Genomic DNA, 24,913 nt, shown 5'->3' with positions numbered 1-24,913 from the left:
TTTCAGGTTGGAGCGAAAAGAATGATTTACTATTAATTGCATTTCTACAGCTCCTCAACGACCTTGTTCTGCCCAAACTGTTGGTCACATTTAGTGTACATATGCTCGAAATGATAAAAAACCCCATTTATTGCACGGCTAGCTCTGCGAGTGGGCAATGTATGAGCCAGCCCCCCCTCCCTGTGATTGGTTGGCCGAGCGGGCAAGATAGACCTGCTGGCTTGCTCGCAACGGATTGCCCGCTGTGTCCCGCGAGAAAAATGGTGTCATTAATGTCATTCAATTAATCCTTTATTGAACAAGCTTGCTCTGTCAAGGACTGAATATTAGCCTCGTAAGTCTAAGTCCTCAAATACGCCTAAAAGCACATGGCCAATACACAGCCATCTTGACGGTAAGCTTGGTCAACGAAAACATTAGGGGCTTGAGGAAGGGTTGGTTCGCAGTAACCAAATTGACTTGATAGTTTCAGAAGCTTATCTTCATTCAAGTTGAAGTTCTTCCTTTATGTATTGCTAAAAACTGCCTTGCTTTCAGTGTCATACAAAGACAAATGTAAGATGACTAACATTAGTAATCACTCTGATCACTAGCTGGAGTTGTTTCACCGCAGACCCAACTAACTAACTCCTAGCCTGTTGCCAGCTGGGATTTAAACGTTATGTTTAGTTTCAATTAAACTACTTGTGCCTTACTCCACTGACTTAGGCTAAATCATGGATTTATTTATTTTATCAATGTTTTTTTTTTTTTTTTATGTCTTTAAACCTTACCGAGATTTCTTTTGTCTCAGAGGTAACTTAAGAATCTTGAAGCCAATCTTAGACCATACTGCTCTTCCTCTTTCCGGCTTATTTTTGTTTCTTGCTTCTTTTTGAGCTGAATTGTCCAGCTGCTCAGGGAAAAACTTTTGACTGAAAGGACAGGAGGGGTCACCTTCCTCGATGTCGCTGGAAGAACCTGGCTTTACTTGGGGTTCATTAAAGCTGTCTGAAGCACTGCTTCCCCCGGAAGAAGACGCTACTTGACTGTCTTTAGGAGTAACTTCATCTTTATCCGCCACCAACAGTGTATTTAGCAACAGCTCGTTTAGGTTTCCAGCATTTTGTTTGTTGCCTAGAGCTTGTTTCAATTTATCAAGCCTGTAGTGCAATTCTTCAGGCTGTAAATTCATGGCCTTTGCTAGCTCCTGAAACTGTTTTTGTACTGGAACAAGATGCTGCTCAATACTGGACAAATCCTCTTCCAGCCTCACATAATCTTCATAAAAGTTCTTGAAATTCTCCGTCAAAGCAGCGGTTTCCTGCACGCTCTCCTCCAAGCGATTCTTAAGCTGACATACTTCCTCCTTGCTCTCCAAGAGCGCTTTTTGTAATCCTTTTTTCTGGTTTTCGAAGACTGCCGCAGCTTTCTCCATTGCATTCTTCAGTTTAATGTTCTCCTTCTCGGCAGCATGTTTGGCGTCTTTCAGTGTTAGATTTAGCCGAAGTTGCTCCAGTTCAAGTTGTCGTTTCAGATCACTAATCTGCGCCACCATTTGCCGAATTTCTTTGTCTTTGACTGACAAATGTTCATTTCTTTGCTCAGCTATTTGTTCGGAATTCTTGATCTTGTTTGCCAGACTTTTTTGTTTTGCGTAAAGAACACGAACATGGATGCGAAGACTTACTAACATCTACGGAAACAACAAAGTTGACTTAGTTACGTGAAAATGTTACAACGCTAAAAGGAAAACATGAAGACTCTAATTAAAGTCAGTCTACAAAGTGCAAGCGAATATTTCTTTCAGGTTTCTTTAAAGGCAGGAATCCAAACTAGCCTGGTGTGCAAAAAGCGACAACCGAGAAACAAATGTTCTTTTTTTTATTCTTTTTGTGAAAAGAAAAAAAAAGCCTTGGTTAATTTAAATGAGAAATTAACACCATCCAGAGGGATGGCGTTAATTTTTCATTTAACTGATCGCAAAAATAGCACGTTTTGGTTTAACGGGAGCTCATCATTGATTCCTGCAGAGTAGACCTAGAGGGCTGGTTATATTTCCCATTTTATTCCAACCATGACTGAAGATTAAGTTTCGCTGCTTGTCACTACGCACAACCAACTCTTCACAAAGGTGAAAAGTAGTAAAAAACAACGGATGACCGAGTGTGGTTAGCAACTGAATGGTAAAAATGAGGAAATAATTCATAGTTGTAAGTACCCCACGTCATTACAGCGAACTACTTCAGTCTTCAAACTTTGCTGCACATTATCAAACACAGCGTGCCGCTTGTGATCAACTGAGTTCACTTAATTAAGAGACTTATTCTCTATATGCAATGTTGCCTCAACCGTTTGATACCCTGGCCCTCACTGTCATTCTTGGTTACTTCGCTAGATAAGGGTAACATTTCCGACTTTATTTTGCATTTCAACCCATCTGTGTTTACTCACCTGTTCCATTTCTGCCATGTCCGGTTCTAGGTGACTTTTCTTCCCGTAAAGCAATGCGGTCAGCCACTCCGGTTCCCCAGGGTACCCATGCAAATATTGCAGGAATTCTCTTTCTGCTGTAGTTTTCTCGATATCCATGATATTCATGTTAGCAGAGCTCGGTAAACTGCGAAGAATAAACTCCGCGCACGAGTAATAAGCAACCCGCTATTGACGTCACAATGTCTAGTAATTCTTAACTAACAAGATGCAAGCGCGCGAGGATGTTGTCACAAGCGCGCGTGCGCGTGCACTGACGCATGGTAAGATCGATTCCATTTGCTGCAAATCATATTCTGCTCATGCGTAATTGTAACCATGATCTCTGGTGAAAAATGGCAGATTGCTCACCTGAGCCGTCAGAGAGTGATTTAAATAAGAAAACAAATTTGTGATCGAATGATAAAGCAATTATTGAACTCGGTTATCGCAAAATTTCGTTATTTGCCAGTGTCTCGCGGATCAATTATTTGCATTGATCTGCTCCTCACTGACAAATCACGATGTTTTGCTCAACCTTGTCCAATAATTGTTAATTATTCCGAACGTGGAAGAACAGTAAGCGATTTCGCAACGCATTCCTGTTTTGGAAACAAAGGAATGAAAGAGCACAAGTGGGTTAGGTTGCATGTTGTTACTGCTAAATAAAGATTAACAATTTAAAAATGTTCAAAACAAAGCATCATTTCCTGTTTATTGAGAGGGTTAAAAGGCAGCCCAGCGCAGAAAAACTTGGTCTAGTGTATCGTTTGTTCTTCTGCTGCCAGGAAGAAACATTGCCATGTCTTCCACTGGTTTGTAAACTAAAATACTCCAAAATCAAGCCCTTTTACTTTTGGAGTTGACATTCACAGCTTGTTTTGCTGGACATGAATTTTGTTCAGCGGAACTCGCTTCTGGTCTGTCGTTAAGAGTAAACATCACCAGTGTGCTACGCTTTAGTGGTGGGTGGTTTAAGTACATTTCCGTCCGGATAACGTTTTTTGAAGCGCGCTGTCACGTCTGGATCTAAAAGTCGAACGCCATCCAATTGATTGTCCAGAGTTATCCTGTTGAAAGAAAACAAACACCCAATTATACGCTAGACTGTCCACAAACAGTAACAACTACAATATTTGTAGCTAGTTTACCAGAGTAAGTTACTTCGCCACAGTTACACTTTTGAAGTCTGCATACGAGACAAGTGGCTCATCAGGCCGGAGTTTATCCCAATTTCTGTAGCATGAAGCGACTAGGAATATTTCTATTCCTCCCTGGATGGGATGCTAGTCCATTCCAGGGTTACCCCCAACATTAAATTCGCCGGTACCTATTTATACACCCGGGTGGAGAGAGGCACTGTGAGAGTAAAGTGTCTTGGCCAAAAACACACTGCAATGTCCACGGCCAGGGCTCGAACCAGGACCGCTCGATCCGGAGACGAGCGCACTGAACATGAGGCCACCGCGCCTGCCACACTTTTTAAGTGTAAACCTGTAAATTTCTCTCCACTGAGCTTCCAAAAGAGCAAAACCAAATAGAATACTGAAACGTTGACGGGGTGAAGGTGCCCAGGGTTACAAATAAGACCTGAAAATGACACTCGGCCTAGAATTTTGAGTAAATACCGTCCTACACACAAACCTAGCATAATGTTACGATCCAATTTCTACTTTTCGCTTTGAAGAACTATAAAATAAACTACTTACCAGTTCGGTTGAACGTTGTGCTGTCTTCCAAACAGTTCTAGAAATACACAAAAGTAAAGAGTAAAACATTGTCTACTTTACTACTTAACAGTGTTTTTTCTGACACGTATTCCAAGTTCCTCGACCAATCGGTGCTCCAAAAATCGCACGTGATCTACTAGTAAGCTCTTGATTGGCCAAGAAAGAGAGGAGCCAACGATAGATAGTAGGTCTTTGTATTTTCTGAACTAAAGCTATGAACCGTTCATACCCACATGCAAAGAACAATTGCTCTCACCTATTTTCCTTGTGCCTGGTGCAAGCCTTTCAATCACTCCATAGATCTCATCTGGTTTGTGACTTGTCTGTCTCACCTGGGAGAAAAGATTACTGATAATGAATATAATTTCAGTTCAAATTTCAAAATACTGTACTAAAAATGTTTGTAGGAGTTTTTTTCAGATTCCAAGGATTTTGCCTCTTTTACTTGAAAATAACGAGAACTCCGTGTCGACCTGATTTTGTTTCTTGGGATTAACAACTCAGGGAAATGAATGCCTCCCGCGTTTTTCGTCAGTTCTGTTGTAAATTCTGTGGTGGGTGTGGAATTCACATATGCGCAAAGCGAGATCATAGAGAGAATAAGAGGAAGAGAACAGCGAGCTTTGTGCTCGTTTCCAACCTTTTTTCTCTTGTTCTTTTAGAGTTACTTAAGGTGGTATGGTACCCTCAATATGGACCAAAAAGTTTGTTTAAATATGGTGAAGAAAGATCAATCGTGTGCTACTGCACTCAAGAAGAGAAATTAAATTTTTAGAGTTTTACTCAAAATGGTTGCTATGGAAACCAGCCACAGCCTTTTGAAGTAGCGTTTTAGAGTATTGACGCCAACACTTCCTGCTCTTTTACAAAACAAGAATTGACTGTCAATTAAGCATATCATGTAAGTTTCTGTTTTGTTCTGTGATATGAACCTACGTTTTGACAGTTAACTCTTATTTTCAGTGCTTTTTACAGCTCTATTTGGAAATAACCTTATTTTTTTACCACACCCAGTGGACAAATCATCTCATGTCACGTGACAGACCTTAAAATGTTACGATTTTTTTGGTTTATATCATCACGACACTATTGGTCTTCGATGAGCCCAAGTTTCAGAAATTCTTCTTTAAAACCTTGCAAAGTAGAAATGTTGGCACGAAGTCAGTCGGTACAAAAGTAAACTTTTGAGAAAAATGCACTTTAAGTTTTTTACACGAAGTATTAAGCATTTAACGAGCCACAAATAGTGGGGGGTGGGGTGCAGATTGGATCTCGGGGGAGGGGGTGCAATGGTTGTTCTATTTTGTAAAAAGTTACCGCAGTTGTGGGAAATATTCCTTGTCATAAGGGAAATGAATGAGCCTGTGATGGCAATTTGAGGCAAAGCTTTTCACAAATAATTATACCAATCGAGTTGTGCATGTCTTAAAAGTTTTTTCTAAATAGTTTCCTTCATATAAGTTAAAAATAATCTATATTTTTGGTCACGTTCTTATAGTAAACAGTCGTTGCTATGGCCGTTGCCACGTAAAAAAACTTATACCACTGTGTACTTTCCTTAAATTTCACACTCATCTGGAAGGAAATTCGGCAAGATCGTTTCAAAATGTTTTTGACCAGTCCTCAAGGGTCTTAAGTCTTGTATTTCCAAGAAATTGAATTTTTCATGAACATCGCCATATTTTAGGGTACCATACCACCTTAACTACACTAAGATGAGAATTTATGAACACGAACAAACCTCAGCGACTAGAACATCACAGTCCAGACCTCTGTTAAAATTCTTACAATCTCCTTTCACACCAACCTGAAGAACATGAAGTTTTAAATCTGATGAACATTTGAACGAGCAGCAACACTAGAATAAGTGGTACAAGACACGAACAAAAGCCTGTTAAAGTAAGAGAGTTGAGTGACGGTCTGGATGTGCAATTTTCACTGCTGTTGAAAAGAAATGTTTGGCTTCACCGGTTGTAGGTACTCATTAAACAAACAAACCAATACTTCCAATTTGCTTGTTCCTTCAAGAACATGGAAAGGAATTAGAGTTTTGAAATGTTTGTTTTGAAACATTTTTTGCACCGTTCCAATATGTCAAGAACTGACGTGCTTAACATGTCAGTGATTTAAGCCAGAAGCACTATCTCACCAGGCAATGTTCCTTTCCGTGATTAAGCCAGTGCCCAGTCCTTCCCGTTCTTATGAGCCTTTGTAACTGGTTTGTTTTAACCCAGATTAACTCATCACACCGCGCGTAACTGTTAAACAAAACACATTAATAATGTCAGTGTTGCGAGAGAATGTTTGCGCCACAATGTCATCGAGACATTTTACTGTTTAATCCTTGCATCTACGCTCCCCTCGAGGAACATATTTCAGTAACAATGACAACTGTGAGATACTTTTAAGAGCGTTTGGTCGAAACGTTGCAGCCGGAGAAGAATGAATAAGAATCAAAAAGCTTCTAGCATAGCTTATCAATGAGCAGTCGTTTCTACGTGAAGTCAAGGGCAGCGTGGTAAGCAGATGTTTTCTTTCCCATAGTATTTACATCAGTAATAATGTAAGCACAATGTACACTGGAAACGATAGAAGCTTTCCGTCTTTTTCGGCGAGTTCCATCTAGCTCCTCCATCCTCCATGGCTTCAAATGTTGAAATCTAAACATAATCTTTTCACTTGGCGGTTACAACAGTGACAATAAAAAAAACCTTTAAAACTTTATCATACTTTCTTTACTAGCAGCAAAAGGAAAGCACAACGCTGAAGAAAACAAGATAAAATTATGTATACCCAAAAGAAGTTTAGCTCTCTAGAAAAGCAATTGTCACATAATACATCAGAGGAATACAGCACATTCAACATTTTGACACTTTCTTGTACTTACCCCCAAAGTTTCAAGCATTCTCGACCCAATTCCATGGCGCTGAAGAGAACAAGATATACAAGACTTGTAAGATGAAAGCACTTCTCATGGTTTGTTAGAATGAAACGCCTCATAGAGCGCAGTTGTTTGTTGACAGTGATGTTGCTTCTATACAAGTTTTTACACCTAAAGCTACATTCATTCTAGGCTTACTAGCACAGAATAGCAGTCGAGAATCATACTAACCGTCTAGTGACCCAAAGGAAAATGTAACCTTCATCTTGAAGAGAAGGAACATCTAGCTTACGCATCTCATCATCTGACATTGTACCATAAGGTAACTAAGATATACGAGAAAACAGACCACAGGACATTAGAAGAATTTCTTGGTGAATGTTGAAGCATTTTTTGGAACAGGAGATTTGAACGTAAAAAAAATATATGAAGACAAACTTAACTAAAAAAAACAGCAGGGAATAAACGAAGAGTTACGTTTGACGTGAAGCCATTTAACCATTTCAGTTCCAAGTTTCCACGATAAATTCTCCTTTCCGATTGCCATGCATTTGATTAATGTTAGTTTAGAGAATAGTGTAGTAAATCAAGAAATAACGAAGATGGCTTTGAGGACTTATCTGTTGTCTTAAGATATAATGAAGTAACTCGTTCTGAGGGGTGATGGTGACCTTTGGGTTTGTGTGAGTGAGTGAGTAAATAGTAACACTATAGTAGAATAATGGAATACAGTGTGTACCTCCATATGAATATCCTACGGTGGACCTGCCATTACTACAGAGAACTTGCCTAGTCATACTTGCCACAGTCATATCAAAATACCTCATGTCACACTGAATCCACTGAAGAAAACAAACAAACGCGTGTATCAGGGATATTATCCTACTATTATCAGACTATTTGATGGGGCACTATCATTAGCATGACTTACAAAAGGTAAAAGCTAATAGAACTACATTTCTTAATGGTTGAAATTAATTAATTAAACAAACATTAAAGTTCACACCTTATGGCATTATTGTGCATTGGTGCATTGGTGCCTTAGCGAACAGCAGCCCCCTAAACCATCCTAATAGTGCACTCTGCACTAAAAATTAATATATAATTGCATTAAACCAGTTATTCCTTTGTAATAAAATAACAATTAAGGTATGGAATACAAAAGTCAGCTTTAGCATTTATATACTGCAATTCCTTCTATACTGTAAATTCCCTTGTCTGAGGTGTTACTAATTGTTTAATTTCAGCAATTCTCTTTACAGAAACATGGTTTTACCAAGACATCAACAAAGTCTTAGTTTGTCTTCACCACCTGCTTGCTTGAATTTAAGATAACATTGTGAAAAGAAGTCAGTAATTAATGTCAGCTTAGGAAACTGAGAGGAGAATGTACACTTACTACGTTACTCATCGTTACTACCAGAAGATAAAATTTGATTCAAAACTTGACATGTTCATCATGCTTGCATCCTGCATGTAATTTATTACTTTATTATACAAAAAACAATTAAATACCAGGTGAACATTACATGGCCACTTGGAGATACACAATTTCTCTTCTCGTCTTGAAAAATATTTCACTCCAAGAGAAATTTTATATCTCCACGTGGCCATGTTCATGTAATATCCTCTATGTAAACAAACAAAACAGCAAGTTCATCGCCCACTAAGAGAAGCCATGCAGTGCTTTTGCAAAGGCTCAAATGATGCAATACCACTGGTCAGCAGATCAGCAAAACACTAAAATGAGTTTTCTAACAGTACATCTGACAAAAAAAATGTCTTTCATACCTGAGGTGGGTAGAGTATGACTCGGTTTTCCTCCTCTGCAGTTTTTGTCAAAGATGTCTGCCATAACAAAAATGACATAATTAAGAATCAAAGCAATTACAACTTTACAAGAGCTTTACAACCTCAATAGAATTTAGTAGAATTCTACTAGTATACTAATGCAAATGCTGTAATTTGATTGGCTGAGCCATTGAACACTATCAGCCATTAATGTGCAGTGGCTGGAGGTCGTCTAGGAAATGATGACATTTTTTTCGTTTTTTCCGAAGATTTGGAGGAAAATTTTGATGCAAATAGATAATTAAATTCCTGAGAAGTCTGAACGAATGACATTTACGGTTTCTTGACTTTTGAAAAAGTTGAAATTATTGGAAATACTGATGCGCGCACGCACACAACTTCAATTTTAAATGACAAGTCAATCCGAGTGTTCTTTTTCAAGTGCAAAGTTTAATAATACGTCAAGAAATAACTGGAAACCGTTATTTGAAGTAAATTTTAGTAAGAATTCTACTAAAACAATTAGATTATGAGCTCAAGATTTCTATGAGGTGATAGTTGATTCGGCCTTCGGCCTCATCAACTATCATCTCATAGAAATCTTGAGCTCATAATCTAATTGTTAATTAGAGTCAGGGTTGACAGTGGCAGCAAAAGGACTAAAGAATCCTTGGGCCCAGTTGGTACTTCATAGAAATCTCGAGCTTATAATCTAATTGTTTAATAGAAACAGGTGTAGAAGTTTGTCACATGTGTTTCTATCAAACAATTAGATTATGAGTTTGGGATTTCTATTGCGTGATTGTAGACGAAGGTGCAGCCCACGTTGACTATCATGCATAGAAATTGGGAGTGAATAATCTAGTCGCTTTAGTATAGATCTACTAGTCATTAAAAACTTTATCTAAATTCTCTTCACAGACACTTTGAAAACACCAAGAAGCATCCGTCATTTTGTTAACAAGGGCCCACTGCTACGCTACTCAATATCTATCACAGAATAGATAGTGAGTAGTGTAGCCAATCAGAGAACGGCATTCGTAATAGAGCGCTAGTCAACTTCACCAATATTTCAGTCCACAGATAAGTTTAGTTCAGATATTTCAGCCCTCATACAATGCTCATACAGTGTTCACTCAATTCAACTCAAGACAGGCAAAGATCCAGCCTAAACAACGCTCATCAATACATTAATTTAATGTGGACCCTTGACCTATCATGTGTGCGACTTGCTTGTTGATCTTAAGTTGTATAAATGGACAATATGTTCTTATTTTGAGTTTGCCAATGAGCGCAAATTTATCCGATACTTGACAAAGCACAATCCACACTCAAAATCTTTGTTTAAAAGCTGACATTAAAGGCACTCCACGGATCCTACAAACTCCAAAGGTCGGCTGCAAAGGAAGAGTTTCTCACTCCCCGAAACCAAAGATAGCGAATTTTTGTTATGTACGTCTTATTTACTAGCTCCCAGAGTGCATTTCGCTTCCACAGAGGGGTAAATCGTGTGTGACATAAGTGCAGGGTGAAAAAAGTGCGAAGTCACTTATCCAAAAGAATGCTGCATGCCAGCAATAAGCGACAACTACATCATTGCTAAAAAATGTAGTTGCGTGTGAGCACTTCATGTAACAAAGCACATGCTAAAGTAATTCATGTAAACACAAATATAAAAAATGGAGTGGTTACAAGCAGAGGATCCCTCTCATCTCTCAAAGAGAAGAAAAAGAAGAGAATCTCTGTCCCACAGGGTAAGATAGTAGAGACCTTGCCATCAAATTGCAATAAATTAAATTAAAACCAAATCAAACTACAATAAAATATATTAATGTTACCACTTTACAACAATTTAAGTTGAAGACCTCAAATATCAATGAGTCCAACCATTTTTCACGCTTACTTACTTATTTTTTTTCATTTAATTCAAATAAAGAAGAAGAGTGAAACCCAGGAAAATTGATCCGGGATACACTGACTTACCCACTACACTAACAGGGCACCAGCTGCAAGAAGCCAAATTTTTTAGCTATACATACTGCAAGCCTAAATATAAATAATACAGTGTTCCCCAAACCACAATATAAAAGCTAACCACAAACAAACCCAAGTGGAATTAACCTCAAGCAAACTGGGGATGGGGTGGAGCCAGTCAGTGTAAAATGCAGACTGCAGACTGCAGACTGGGTACAAAAAATTATGTTGACTAGGTACAAAATGCAGACTGAGAATAAAGTTTCTCATCTGATACCTGAACATATATCATCTAAAAACTCACCGAGTGTCACACACTCCCTTTTCCATGGTCATAATTCACAAACATTAGCATTATTGTGGTATATTCTTTGCTTGCTTCTTCATTTTTTTTTTTCATCAACAAAGCGGTCAGGCCACAGGTTATTTATCCGCTGCTTACCTGATTTGACAGCTGACTTGCCGATCTCCAAAAGGCCGCCATGCTGCCGAATGTGAAGACAGTGGACGACCCACCTGCAAAGTCATGTGGTATGTCACTTGTTGTCAATATCATATTGTGTGTTGCTATTTTTAAATATTGATATGACGTATGTTTTTAGATAACATGTTGTCACATATCAGATGAGAAACAGTTTTTATTCTCAGTCTGCCCTTTGTGCTGACCGTAAGTGGAACTAACTTCAAGTAAACCGGAAATGTATTAACCATGAATAGTGGGCTAACATCGCCTCATTCATTATTACTTTCCATTAAAAGTCACAAAATGTCTAACCTGGTCTCACTCTGCTCAGACTGATTGTTATATAAGTATTTCCAAGTAATATGCTCGTCAGTTTGAAACTTCAACATCCCCCCCCCCCCCTCCCACCCCCTCTTGGCAAGTGCCTCCTAAGCATTGGACATTTTCAGAAGCAAAGCATTTTATTTACCTTCAAACACAGCACAAAGCTTTTGTAGGCTTTTCTCTTTGAGCCAATCCTTACCGATATAGTGTCAAATGTCCCACTCCAAAACCAACCAGTCAAATCTTGGTTCCCTTCCGAGGAACAGGAAATTGTCAATATACATGGGTTATTCCAGCTAGGTAGGGCGGAAGTCACAATCTACAGTTTATATCGACCGACTACAGTTTCAACATGTGGACGATTGTTAAACTCATTTTATAGACGAAGACTGAAGATCTCTGAAGCTATACAAAGATTACATGAGCTAACCTTTTTGAACCTCACAACCTGCATGATTCGTCCGGTTGGTGTGGATTTCCTTTCACCTTCACGGATTTAATTGTCTGGTTTTCTTTTCTAGTTGAGTCCTCCTTCTCACTGCTTGAACCTTCAGACTCATCAGAAGCATACGATGACAAGAGTTGTGATAAACCATCTTTACGGAAAACCTCAAATTATACCGCCATTTTGAAACTGGACTTATTCTAGTTACCAGGGTCACTCAACTTGAATTATTTTCCTTACCAGTCTCTCGCCGTCTTTCGAAAAGGCGGGAAAGTTTCTGGCGCGGTGTTTTTAAGGTGGTATGGTACCCTCAATATGGACCAAAAAGTTTGTTTAAATATGGTGAAGAAAGATCAATCGTGTGCTATTGCACTCAAGAAGAGAAATTAAATTTCTAAAGTTTTACTTAAAATGGTTGCTATGGAAACCAGCCACAGCCTTTTGAAGTAGTGTTTTATAGTATTGACGCCAACAATTCCTGCTCTTTTACAAAACAAGAATTGACTGCCAATTAAGCATATCATGTAAGTTTCTGTTTTGTTCTGTGATATGAACCGAAGTTTTGACAGTTAACTCTTATTTTCAGTGATTTTTACAGCTTTATTTGGAAATAACCTTATTTTTTACAACACCCAGTGGACAAATCATCTCATGTCACGTGACAGACCTTAAAATGTTACGATTTTTTTGGTTTATATCATCACGACACTATTGGTCTTTGATGAGCCTAAGTTTCAGAAATTCTACTTAAAAACCTTGCAAAGTAGAAATGTTGGCGCGAAGTCAGTCGGTACAAAAGTAAACTTTTGAGAAAAATGCACTTTAAGTTTTTTACACGAAGTATTAAGCATTTAACGAGCCACAAATAGTGGGGGGGGGGGGTGCAGATTGGATCTCGGGGGAGGGGGTGCAATGGTTGTTCTATTTTGTAAAAAGTTACCGCAGTTGTGGGAAGTATTCCTTGTCATAAGGGAAATGAATGAGCCTGTGATGGCAATTTGAGGCAAAGCTTTTCACAAATAATTATACTAATCGAGTTGTGCATGTCTTAAAAGTTTTTTCTAAATAGTTTCGTTCATATAATTTAAAAATAATCTATATTTTTGGTCATGTTCTTATAGTAAACAGTCGTTGCTATGGCCGTTGCCACGTGAAAAAACTTATACCACTGTTCACACTCATCTGGAAGGAAATCATCGGCAAGATCGTTTCAAAATGTTTTTGACAAGTCCTCAAGGGTCTTAAGTCTTGTATTTCCAAGAAATTGAATTTTTCATGAACATCGCCATATTTTAGGGTACCATACCACCTTAAGTTGAGTGAAACACGTGTGGAAAGCGAACGAGAACGAGAAAGTGTTTTCTTCGGAAATTTTCCTCACAAAAACTACTCTAAATTCGTTTATATTCTGGAAAATGGTGACAACTGCGAAAGGTGTATGGGAAGATTCGAAGTAACAGCGTTGCTGAAAGTTATCCGACTTTTGCTTGTCAAATGGTAGCAAGAGTTTACACGACTGCCATCATCAAAGACTACAGACTGTGTTGCTCACAATCGATCAAAGTCTCTGTTATAAGCACTAAACACCCAAAGGTAAGGTACTAGGGTTAGCCGTTCAAAATTTTATCTCAATCCTCTTCACAGACACTTCGAAAACGCCGTGAAGCGGACGTCATTTTGTTCACAAAGGCACACTGCTACGCTACTCACTATCCATTACAGAATAGATGGTGAGTAGCGTAGCCAATCAGAGAACGGCATTCTTGATAGAACGTTAGTAGATTCATACTAAAACTCAATAGAAACACGGTATATGTTTTCTATTTCTTAAATGTAATAGTAATCGGACCGAGTGGAGTACAATTTAGGGAGTAATAGTATCTATAACAAAATTTTCGATCGTGATTGGTTTTCTGCGTGCCTATTTGCCGCTTAACCGGTGCGCGATCACGTGGATATCCAATTACAAAAAGTGGTAATTGGATACCCACGTCTATATGTTCTTATATTTGTATATTTAGATTTTTAATGTAGGTCTTAAGATATTTATAATGTCTTTTATAATTCTTAATCCAAGGCCACAGGTTTATTAGTTGTACAACTATTAAGTGTAACCCTCTTTAAAAGCTTTTAAATAAAGTTTGATTGACTGACTGACTGACTGACTGATTGATTGATTGATTGATTGATTGAAAGTTGCGACGAACACCTCCAAAAGTCCCAAAACGGTGAAATGGGCCAAATGGACGACAGAAACCAGGCAAGGTGTGTATATTTTCTTTATTTTAGCAAAAAGTAGCTAGATGGCTGGATATTGGCCTCTTTTATTTTGGGCGTGTTTATGGACCGAGAACTTGGCCAATATCCAGCCATCTTGACCTCACTCTTGGTCAATAACCCGCATAATTTATCGTGTATTTTCACAAGCATATTACTTCATGTATTCCCTCGGAGTCTGCTATAATTTGTTGCCCATGGAAATGACTCAGGGTTTCTCAGGTCTTCTTTCTGCGAAGTAATAAGACAAACAAGCTGCTACCAAACAAATATATTCTTTTCCTTTGTGATCAGTCAACCCAGAAAGAAACGTTACAATTATTTGTGTTTACTTATCTGCTACCCATTGAATCCTTTTGTGATCTTTTATGGGATATATAATGTTTAAAAAGTTTCTGTGTTAATTATTAAATTAATTATTAATTTAACAAATTAATAATTAACGCAGAAACGCCTTTGAAAAGTGGGTAGGATCGGGATTTCCTGGCAAAAAAGGGTGGGATAACGGACAGTTAACAGGAAAAAATGGACGGGAAGCGAGATCTGAGAACCCTATTGTGGACCCTCTATAATTTTGTGTATTGTAAATTTGTAAATACATATCTACCTGCAGTTTTGAAAAAGGGGTCTGTTAATGGTGCTGTGAAGTCATTTTTGTTGGTAAACTTTTCAAACCAGTTTGACTTGATTAATAGTCTTTTGGATTTTCTTGTTTTCATTTTCAATTTGAGTCTGGTTTTTCTAGATGAAGGTAGGGGCTGTAGATCATAAACATGCCACACTGTCAAAATCAAACTGGTTTGTTATAAAGTTGAAGCCAAAGGTAAATTTTGTAAGCACAACGGGGTTGCTATAATGTACTGGTCTTACCTCTCCAAGCCGACGGGCGGGTCAACCCTACATGGGCTCAGACAGTGACTTAATCTAAGTGCAAAAGGACATGTTGTTTTACAGAAAATGCATGACCTGGAAACATAGAGCCATTACAATTGCACTTTTCCTTGAAGTTTTGAAAAACGCATACCTAATTTTACTCCGCGAGCTGCGCTGAAATCGATGCCTGCGGCATCGATTTCAGCTTAGCGTAGCACATTATTTTCCAGGGGGGGCTCCGTTACCGGAAAGTCTGGAGACATCTACAGGAGTGCGACTAATTATAGATACCTCTTTGGGGTACCTGGCCCTTAATCCAGGGGGGTGGGGTCGGTTTGAACTTGTGTCCATAGTCTCAAGTCAGTCTGACGGCTGGGTATGCACTTAGCTGTCCGACGTGACACAATCCTTAAAGTGCACGGAATTTCCCAAAGCTGAGTGGGTTTATTGCCTTGGCAGAAGGTTCCGCTATTGTCGTGAGGGGCGGGGGGCTGATATGTGCGGAGTGGTACCTGACCCCGGAGGGAGGGGGAGATTTCAAGGCACTTAAGTTTGCTGTTATTAAGTTATGCTTGCAAAGAGCTTTTATCTGATATGATGACAGTTAAGCCTGAATTCATCCACAGGTGGCCCAGAGATTCTAGTGTCATTTCCTTTTTGCACTAGATGAAGTGTGGAGTGCGGAACTTGGTAAGCACTGCTTACACGACTCTATTAGGCACCAGCTGTTATTGGGCTGTTCGGACCTGGTTTTCAAAACATCAGGTATATATACAATTATAGGTTTTTGATTAACATAAACCGTATAAAACTCTTTCTTTTCTCTACAAGAACTACAGAGTTTTCAAACACAATCATAGACCTAATCTTCACTTCTCATAAATCCAAGGTGAAAATTGCAGGCTGTTATGCCCCAGGTATTTCTGATCACCATCTTGTATATGCTGTAGTTAATTTGCGGAGACAAAAATCAAGTCCAGTGATCAAAAAAGTGACAGATTTTAAGAACCTTAATTGCGAGAAACTCAGACATGATCTCAGTACGGCACCTTGGAGTGTCTGTGAGATATTTGATGACGTAGATGATGTTGCTTGGGCATGGGAGTATTTATATAAGGACGTTATGACTGATCATCTGAAAACTAGAAAAGTAAAAGTGCGCACTAATGGTTTGAAGTGGATGAATGGCAACATCAGGAAGGTGATGAATAGAAAATATGCTCTGCTAAGAAGAGCTCAAAGTAATCCAAGTGATCCAGAAGCTTGGAAACTGTATCGTCAACAACGAAATCACGTGACTAAGATCATGAGAGAAGCCGAAGCAGAATATTGGAATGATAAGTTTAAAAATGCTAACAGCTCAAGTGATTCCTGGAGGGTGGTACGTGAAAAGCAACAGAATCAATTAGTTGAATGAAAAGCGTTCGTTGATACCGTGAGGATTAAGAGTGCCTATTTGAAAAATAAATTGTTGTTCTAGAGTTTTACGGCTTTCCGTGCTTCCTTGATGTAGGGAAAGGCCGCAGACTGCCATATGTTGCTTAGAATGATTGGGGAGATTAAAGTGTCTCGCGACCGGTTTAGATGCGTTTTTGTCTTCTTTCTCTACGTCACGAAGATGTTCTCGGAATCGGTCGCCTAGTCATCTCCCTGTTTCGCCGACGTATAACTTTTTGCAAAGAGTGCAAGTTATGCAGTAGATGACATTGGCTGAGGTACAGGTCCCGATATTTTCTCAACGTTGCGAATGAAAGGACATGGCTTGCATCGTGCGCGTGCGCATTTCAAAGGTCCGGGTTGATCACTTGTTCGGAATGCGCCTCTGACTAAAACGTTACCTATACATGTCTTTGTCGCGTTTGAATGAAATTAATGGAGGTTGCGAAAAGATTCTACCAGTATCAGGATCATTTTGAAGTAATTTAAAATATTTTAGAATGATGGATTTTACTGCGTGGTTGTGAGGGTGAAATGTGAGGGTGAATGGAATTCTATCATTATTTTCCTTCTGTGACGTTTGTAGTGCTGACTGTCGATCAAGTTGTTGGGCGCGATGATGGCCCGCTTGAACAACAGAAGCAGGATAACCACTTTTGTCGAAGAAATCGCACATTTCCTCTGATTTTAAGGAAAAATCAGAGTCATCAGTACAAAGACGACAAAGTCTAGGAAACTGAGAATAAGGAATGGAATTCTTTACATGTGATGGATGTGAAGATGAATATAACAAATAACTATGAATAACTTAGTCTTCGAGTTCAAACACTGTTGTATAGAGATAACCATCCAGACTGATCTCAATACACACATTCAAAACTGATTTAAACTTGTGCTGTCTCAAATCAAAATATTACTGTACTTTTGTCTTTTCTTTACTCAGTCAAAGTTTCCCAAAGCGTGAGGTGACTTTGACAGGCACACTAATCAAGTTTAGCACAGCACTTTCTCCCACGATGAAACAAAACTTTCGGATCTCTAATGCGAAAGTTGTGATCTTTTTATCCTCGCTTAACATTTGTTACGCTGCAGGGCCGTGGCCAGAAAAATTTTGTGACTGAGGCAATGTCCATGAACAAATTAATATATAGATTTAGCCAGGCTTAAAAGCTTAAAAGCTCCTTAACACTCAACAAAACTGGAAGTAAATACATGTAACTGGCCCAAGCGCGGGAAAGCGTGCGTGAGCGCGTCACGATTTGTTTTGGTTTTCCTTCTGATTGGTTGAGAAAGTGGTTGGAGGTTTCTACATAAATCACTGAGCTTAGTAATGCAACACCAAGGAAAATCCAAACACTTTCATTCTCAGTAAATGCATTATTTTCCGGGTATAGAAGACATAATATTAATCATTATTCTTTTATTGCCTTTAAACTCACATATCCCATATCCAGTCCCTTCAGCTTTTAGTAATAGTAACTGGACCGAGTGGAGTACAATTCAGGGAGAAATCGCGCGAGTAATTTCAAAATTGGACGAGCGCGAAGCACGAGGCTGATTTGAAATCACGAGTACGATTTCTCCCTGAATTGTACGACACGAGGTCCAATTACTAATTAATCGCATCTATAACAAATTTCGGAATTAAAAATTCTTTTGAGCCCCGAAATGTCTTTTGATCATGTTTTTTGATCGTATCTACAGCAAAATTCTCGATCGTGATTGGTTCTCCGCGCGCTTATTGGATACGTAATCGGCGCGCGATCACGTGGGTGGCCAATTACAGGTATCCAAGTTGAACTTTTTGTAACTGGATACCCACGTGATTTGCACGTCAATTACGCGCGCTTTAATGGCTTCCTTTGCAATTTTTCCTACAGTTTTGAAAACTTATGAAAAGCGCCACGGACGTTTTCGCTCACAAGAGGTTCTCAAAAGACATTTTTAATGGCTAAACTTCAGAATACCCGGCCACTTTTTTGTGTCTTCTAATGCTGCTACCGCAGTCCCGAGGTGGCCATAATAAGATTCAGTAGCTGATCACACGGTGCCGAATTCATCAACTGTAAGGCACTGCTACCGCAGTCCCGCAGTCCCACAGTCGTTGCTGACTTTGTATTAGCGTCACGAAATGTTAACATGTATTTTTCCTCTTTCTAAAAATGACAAACCAAAATCTTCCTTTTATCTAACTTTGAGCTTCGCATATAAAAGCGAAAGCCTGACAAACAGCCAAGTAATATCAAACAACAAAAAGTGTGCGCATTTTTCGTTCATAACCAGTTCTTCCTTTTAAAGGCCTCTAGCCCTAATGTTCTCATTCAACCTGTGCCTAATCTCTTGCTTAAATATTGTTCTCATTTTGCAAGTGCCTAGTTTAGGGTTCCTAATTCGCTGCATACATTTTCTTCACGTCATTCAAAAAAACCGCGAACAAGTCCTCGCCTCTATGCGTATATCGTAACATAAATTCCGCCAAATAAGTTGAAAACAAATGTTTCCGTACTCCGAATTTTGGAAGTTTGCACTTTGTTTGCCTCCAATGTTCTTCTATTTTATTTGTATGATCACCGTCTTCATTCACAAATTCAACCGAGCGGTTCAGTGTTCGATGTTCATAGCCATGCTTGTCAAGATTGGTGTAAGTTTTCCAGCAATCGGATACGATAATTGTTCCTGGTGCAATCCATTTTTCAATAATAGGTAATAGTGTTCCTTCGTCCCGTTTCTCGACCGCCACAAGAAAAGATTTCCTACCGTCCTGTTCAATTCCGCCAAACACCCACTGACCTTCCACGTGATGACCTCGATGGTATTTTCTTTTACCAAGTTTACTCTCGTCAATCTGTACGATCTTGCCTTCTCCTCCAAGTTTTTCGCTGTTTTCGAACATAGTGATTTCGCAAACTTCCCGACAAAAGCTGTCCCAGTCAACACCAGTACTTTCCGCGAGTCCTAATTCGTGTTTAATCTGCGACTGATCAAGATCCTGGTACCACCAGTACATCACCTTCACAATCTCTTCCAAAGTCATTTTGCTTTTCTCGAACCAGCTACCTTTCCTGATCGATATCTCTGCTTTGTGTCTTTTCCCCTTTTCCTGCTTCCTGCTTTCCCGCTTGAATAAATCTGATCCGCACATCTTGTCAAGGTTATTCGTTCATCGCACATTGGACACAAACGTTCCTTTGCTATTAGGCGTTCATCCATTAACCAGTGAATAAACATCTCCTTATCCGCCATTAGCCCTTCTAAGTCATCATAACGCCACTTCTTGCGTTTGTTGTTACGGCCATAGCTTCCTGTTTGAAGTATTCCGCATTGAGTTGCACGCACCTCTTTTGGAATGGTTGCAAAAGGCGGACTCGTTTGGCGAGGTCGTTTTGAACCGATCGCAACTTGAACTGCCTTGTCAACCATGCTTCATACACTTCCAAATCTAACAGAATAAAAACGCCTTTACCAAATTCTTCCTCGGCCTCGTTAGGTACAGCTATATGCACAAAATGATTTCACAAGTACCGCTTGTCTCAATAAACAATTCATTCACTGCAAAGTTAAATAAGTGGTTGCAAGGTTTAAACAGGAGATTAAACAATACTTTAAACAATGGATTTCTTCTACCTTGTGTGATTGATCACAACTTTACACACGGTTAATTAAAACTGTTGAAGCAAAGTCGTTTTATTTGCCGCCCGTCCCATTTCTTTGTTGTTTGATTTACGACGACACGCTAAAGGGAACGAGTAATAGAACAAATGGCAGTCTTCTTGATATTCTTTCATCATCCGTGCATGCTCATTGCATGATGCAGTTGAAATTTTTTTTCAACCATGCGCCTTCCCACGCGTCCATTCATTCATTTAGTTTACGTTTTGATTATTATTAATCTTATTAGACAAAAAGTACATCGCCTCACAACACAAAACAAATCATTAAGTGTTTAAAATCCAATAATAATTCATACAGTTTATTGTACTGACAGCGCGTCCCTTTCATCGTTAGCTCATTTTTTTCCATTTCATTTTACTAGTTACCAATAACAAACTTATTCAAAACCTATTGTGAACTTTCCTTAACGCTCAGTCTCTCATTACGACCTTTCCGAAAATCAATACTGATACTACTCCTTGATTCTTTTAAAAGCCAACCTTACATTCACAATTAATTTTATCACATAACCCATTATCCAGACAAATCACTCTTCCCATGAGGTAAAGACTCCTAAGAAAGACTTGCGCGTGGCCTACAATTGATCAAAATTCCAACTGCCGGCATCTCTTATTAACCATCACTTCTATTGCTTCTCATTTGCGATCTATCTTTGACATTCGTCACAAGTGATCTTCACTCACGATATATGCGCTTTCGAAGCTTTCAAAGCAAAACGAACAAACCTGGGTGAATCTCCAGAAGCGTCTAAACGAAGTTCAGTTTTCGAACGAGAAATTGTTTCCAAACCAAGACGTTCAACGATTCATCAAAAACAAAGCAGTCTCTGTGGGAAGCTGCGAAGGCTATTTTATACCTTCACTTTTCACAGCAACAGCCTACCTCCTGGCATCGAAGCACTCGCGCATTCAAACATTAACGCACAACCAGCCACTTAATCTTTTCACCATCTTTGTTGGATACCCGGGAACAGGTAAATATATCGTGCGTTTCTCTGAAATTCATTGACTTTACTACTCTATACATTGTGACCTTTCCTCACAACTGTCATAAGCAGTCCAGTTATTTATAGCCTCGTCTTTGTTGAATAGTTTCAGGAAAATCGTCCGCCATACAACATGCCGCCCAAGACCCGTTGGAAGAGTTAGAGCTAACTCCTTCTATCATCAGCAAAAGCACCTATTCGGGATTAGTGAAATTGCTCGTCAACCAGAATAAAGGAATAATTCTCTCCCCTGAAGTCTTCGACATATTGAAAAAGTTAATGAAGACTGACGAGGACAACGCAACTGGCGACGTTCAGCTTTTGTGTAAATTGTTCTCCGGTGAAAGGTGCAGCTACCACTATCCTACCTGAAAACTGAGGTGATCGATGCCTTTCAAGAATGTTTCAAGAATGTGTACGACAATGGGCAGCTGCACTTCACCTTTGACTAGGACGCACAGCAGCTACTGAGATACAACATCGATCAGTTTGTGGCAGAGGTGAATGAAGCCATCAGATACGGCAAAATTTCCCCCGTCTAAAATGCCGGAGTTGGTACCGAGAATGGCCACATCAATGCACGTGTTCAATCTGACATGAATGAACTACTGGCCGGTGGTGATGCATCTCCTCCGCCCACAGAAATTTCCAAAAGTACTTTGGAAAATGCCACAGAATTCGTTCAACATCTGGAGAAACAGAAGGGCATTCTGTGTAAAGTAAGTAAAATTCTACAAATTTTGCCATCGTTTTGTTTTAACAATTATTAGTTACGCTGTTGGTGAAACACGAACTCCACTGCGCTCCGCTAAACCAGCGGCAAAGACAGCTTAATCCCATGCATTTATTACTCACTGCATACCGCGTAAAGGGTTGAAACGTGTAACGCGCGTTCAGAGCGTTTGATATTTAGCTTTGCATGCTTTATTTAAGAAATAGAAAACATATTCCGTGTTCCTATCGAGTTATAGAAACAAGAGAGGAAGTTTGGGAAAACTTTTTTGAGTTCTCACAAGCGTTCAGCATTCAGGTAGCACTTCAGTTCAACACTTTGTTCATTTCTTGTTCATCGACTGCGGGACTTTTTAATTCCGAAATTTGTTATGATATGATTAATTAGTAATTGGACCTCTACGGGTCCGCAAATGATCCCAGGACCGCAAATGATCCCAGACCGCAAATGATCCCCAAATTGAACCGCAAATGATCCCGGACCGGAAATGATCCCCATATTGGACCGCAAATGATCCCGATCAAAACATAAGGAATGGCATGGATTTATATCAGAGGAAGGTGAGAACAGATACAAAAATTATGAACTAAAAAACATGTTTTATCATTTTACAAAAAAATATTCCACAGTTGCTGTTTTGTTCTTCTAACGGTTCAGATAGTTTTCACTGTCACGCAATAAAAAATGATAATAATAAATCAAAAACCAACCAATGGAAAAAGCTAAGAAATTGTGATGTACGCTATAGAAGATAACTGAATAAGACACTTCTCCAAGTTTTAGGCCTGTGTGTTTCCCCAAACTTCAGAAACTCGTCATAAATGTTTCCCAGAAATTTACAGAGCCCAGTAAGAAAACACCATGTTGGTATACATCCGTGGTACACCAAATGGCGGCCGGAATATAGTGTAAACATCTGGAACTTACTTTGGCTTTCCTGGCGACTGACTATCAGTACTAAACAAACAATGCTCTAACTTCCAAAACGGCTCAAAATCATGAGATAAGTATATACTTTTCAACAAACTCGATCGTAGCCTTGTGTCACGCAACCTCCATAACCCTGAAATTCAAAATGCTCTGGTTTCCAAACGAAGCACGTTAATTGTAAACAGATATAAATATATCGCGTCTTATGCCTGATGAGGATAAAAAAAACGTCACGTGAAGACGATCTATTGAATTAGAAGTCTTACAAAAAACACATACTTGTAAACATTCTCGAAATCCCGGTGGCGATAGTATCAAACATCTATCAAACAGCTAACTTGTCAAATCGAAGAGCAAGCCTTGGCCTTGCTTGGTCATGAAGCTGAACTTCATAACTATAGCTTGGAAGTTTGGCTTCTTAGAATACTCAAGTAGTCATTTCCGAGGAATTAAAGCCAAAATACGACCACGGAAAAATAACAAAATAAATTTGTTCAAATTTCCAGTGCTACACACTAGGTGTTTTACAGAGTGATGAAGCGGTAGGCTTGTGGGTCTACTTAAATGACAGCGTCTTCCTTAATAGTTGCTTCATGGTTAGATTTTAGTTTAAAACTTTAGACGAGTGGCGTTAATGGGTGATAAAATTTGATTTAACTATAACACCGAAATATCAATGTTTAACAAAGGAGGATATGTAGCGTATGTTGCACTGATCATAATTCTACTGAGAATTGCAAAGAAATGCAAGCCAAGTCGCGTTTTGATGATGAGTGGTGATATTCATAACATCGTAGTTAGCAACAAAATTTAGTCGAAAGTATGAAGAAAAAAGCAAGTTGTAAGCCATTACAAAAACATCGGTATTCACGTATGCCAATTCCCTATCCACACCATCCCACCATCCATCCCATTCGTTATTTTTTAGTCGGGATCATTTGCGGTCCGGGATCATTTGCGGACCTGTACAGACCTCGTGTCGTACAATTCAGGGAGTAATCCTGCTCTTAATTTCAAATCGGCCTCGCGCTTCGCGCTCGTCTAATTTTGAATTACTCGGGTGATTCACTCGGTCCAATGAATGAGTTGCCAGTAATCGGATACCCGTGTTTGCGCGAAGAACTCTGAGATCGTTAGGGGGCAAACATTGCTAGTCGCTAGAAGGAAATGTATGGCGAAAAGTTGTTTCGAGGTACAAGAAAACGATTTTTGAGAGATATCAACGCTTTTTCGCCGTCGTTTTTATCGCGAATGGATTTGGGCAATGTTGATATGTAGAATATGTAAGTTTTTGTTTGAATAACCGTGAAATATGTGACAAAATCTACCGATAATGCATCAGTCAATTCCAGCAGTGCCCATCCCCCCCCTCCGGGCTAACCCCCGGGCATCAGTATTTTAAAAAAAAAAAAATTGGTTATGTGTCCCCGGGGTGGGGACACATAAGCTGTCTAAATGTCCCGGGGTGGGGACGAAGAATGAGGGCAACTCCCCACCCCCGGGATCGTCGCCTTCCAACACCTCTACAGTTTTTAGTGCCGAGTGCACTATTCGGATGGTTATGGGAGCTGCCTGCCGCTAAGGCACTATGACACTATGGTGCTATGGCCCTTTGGCGCTAAGGTGTAAACTTTAATGTTTGTTTAATTAATTAGTCTAGAGGCAAGGTAGTGGTGGGGGTGGGGTGGGAAAGGTACATGTGTACTCTAAGCAAAACACCTTCCATCGCCGTCAGTTAGATATGAACATCGCAAAGCTATGTATTTGTTTCAGGTAACTCCTTGCTCTCCTTGTGGTACCATTCTCTTTAGAACAAAACTAATTTGCTCTAAACGCATGCGTAGATAAGTTAGCGTTCGTGGCTTCTATATTAGGTGGAGGATACATTGCATACGGAATCACGCACAAATGTTGAGTGGTTTTCCTTATGGTAGAACTTAACATGTA

The 24,913-nt window shown here is 39.3% G+C and overlaps 3 protein-coding genes and 1 long non-coding RNA gene across 5 annotated transcripts; all 4 read right to left on the bottom strand.

The window, feature by feature from the left end:
- Window positions 1–732: 732 nt before the first annotated feature.
- LOC145501042 (uncharacterized) lies at window positions 733–2,589 on the bottom strand. Its single transcript, XM_081480603.1, has 2 exons — window positions 2,434–2,589; window positions 733–1,675 (listed from the first exon to the last, which is right to left on the bottom strand). The coding sequence occupies exons 1-2, from the start codon at window positions 2,578–2,580 to the stop codon at window positions 770–772; spliced, it is 1,053 nt and encodes a 350-aa protein (XP_081336729.1). The 5' UTR covers window positions 2,581–2,589; the 3' UTR covers window positions 733–769.
- An 813-nt stretch (window positions 2,590–3,402) lies between these two features.
- Window positions 3,403–7,803, bottom strand: LOC145501119 (N(6)-adenosine-methyltransferase subunit METTL3-like). Its single transcript, XM_081480671.1, has 7 exons — window positions 7,294–7,803; window positions 7,069–7,107; window positions 6,331–6,439; window positions 5,923–5,988; window positions 4,438–4,513; window positions 4,161–4,197; window positions 3,403–3,521 (listed from the first exon to the last, which is right to left on the bottom strand). The coding sequence occupies exons 1-7, from the start codon at window positions 7,371–7,373 to the stop codon at window positions 3,404–3,406; spliced, it is 525 nt and encodes a 174-aa protein (XP_081336797.1). The 5' UTR covers window positions 7,374–7,803; the 3' UTR covers window position 3,403.
- Window positions 7,804–7,890: 87 nt separating this feature from the next.
- Window positions 7,891–12,492, bottom strand: LOC145501195 (uncharacterized). Of its 2 annotated transcripts, XR_014051214.1 has the most exons (4): window positions 12,045–12,492; window positions 11,760–11,866; window positions 11,270–11,343; window positions 7,891–8,910 (listed from the first exon to the last, which is right to left on the bottom strand). It is a non-coding gene; the product is annotated as an uncharacterized LOC145501195 (long non-coding RNA). The 2 variants fall into 2 exon arrangements; XR_014051213.1 differs by having other exon boundaries at window positions 7,891–11,343.
- Window positions 12,493–19,032: 6,540 nt separating this feature from the next.
- LOC145500041 (uncharacterized) lies at window positions 19,033–19,881 on the bottom strand. Its single transcript, XM_081479547.1, has one exon. The coding sequence runs from the start codon at window positions 19,786–19,788 to the stop codon at window positions 19,033–19,035; it is 756 nt and encodes a 251-aa protein (XP_081335673.1). The 5' UTR covers window positions 19,789–19,881.
- Between the last annotated feature and the right edge of the window lie 5,032 nt (window positions 19,882–24,913).

The sequence above is a fragment of the Orbicella franksi genome, chromosome 10, assembly GCF_964199315.1.
Source record: "Orbicella franksi chromosome 10, jaOrbFran1.1, whole genome shotgun sequence".
Lineage (NCBI taxonomy): Eukaryota > Metazoa > Cnidaria > Anthozoa > Scleractinia > Merulinidae > Orbicella > Orbicella franksi.
The sequence above is the reverse complement of the archived record's forward strand: the minus strand, read 5'-3'. Positions and strand labels throughout refer to the sequence as shown.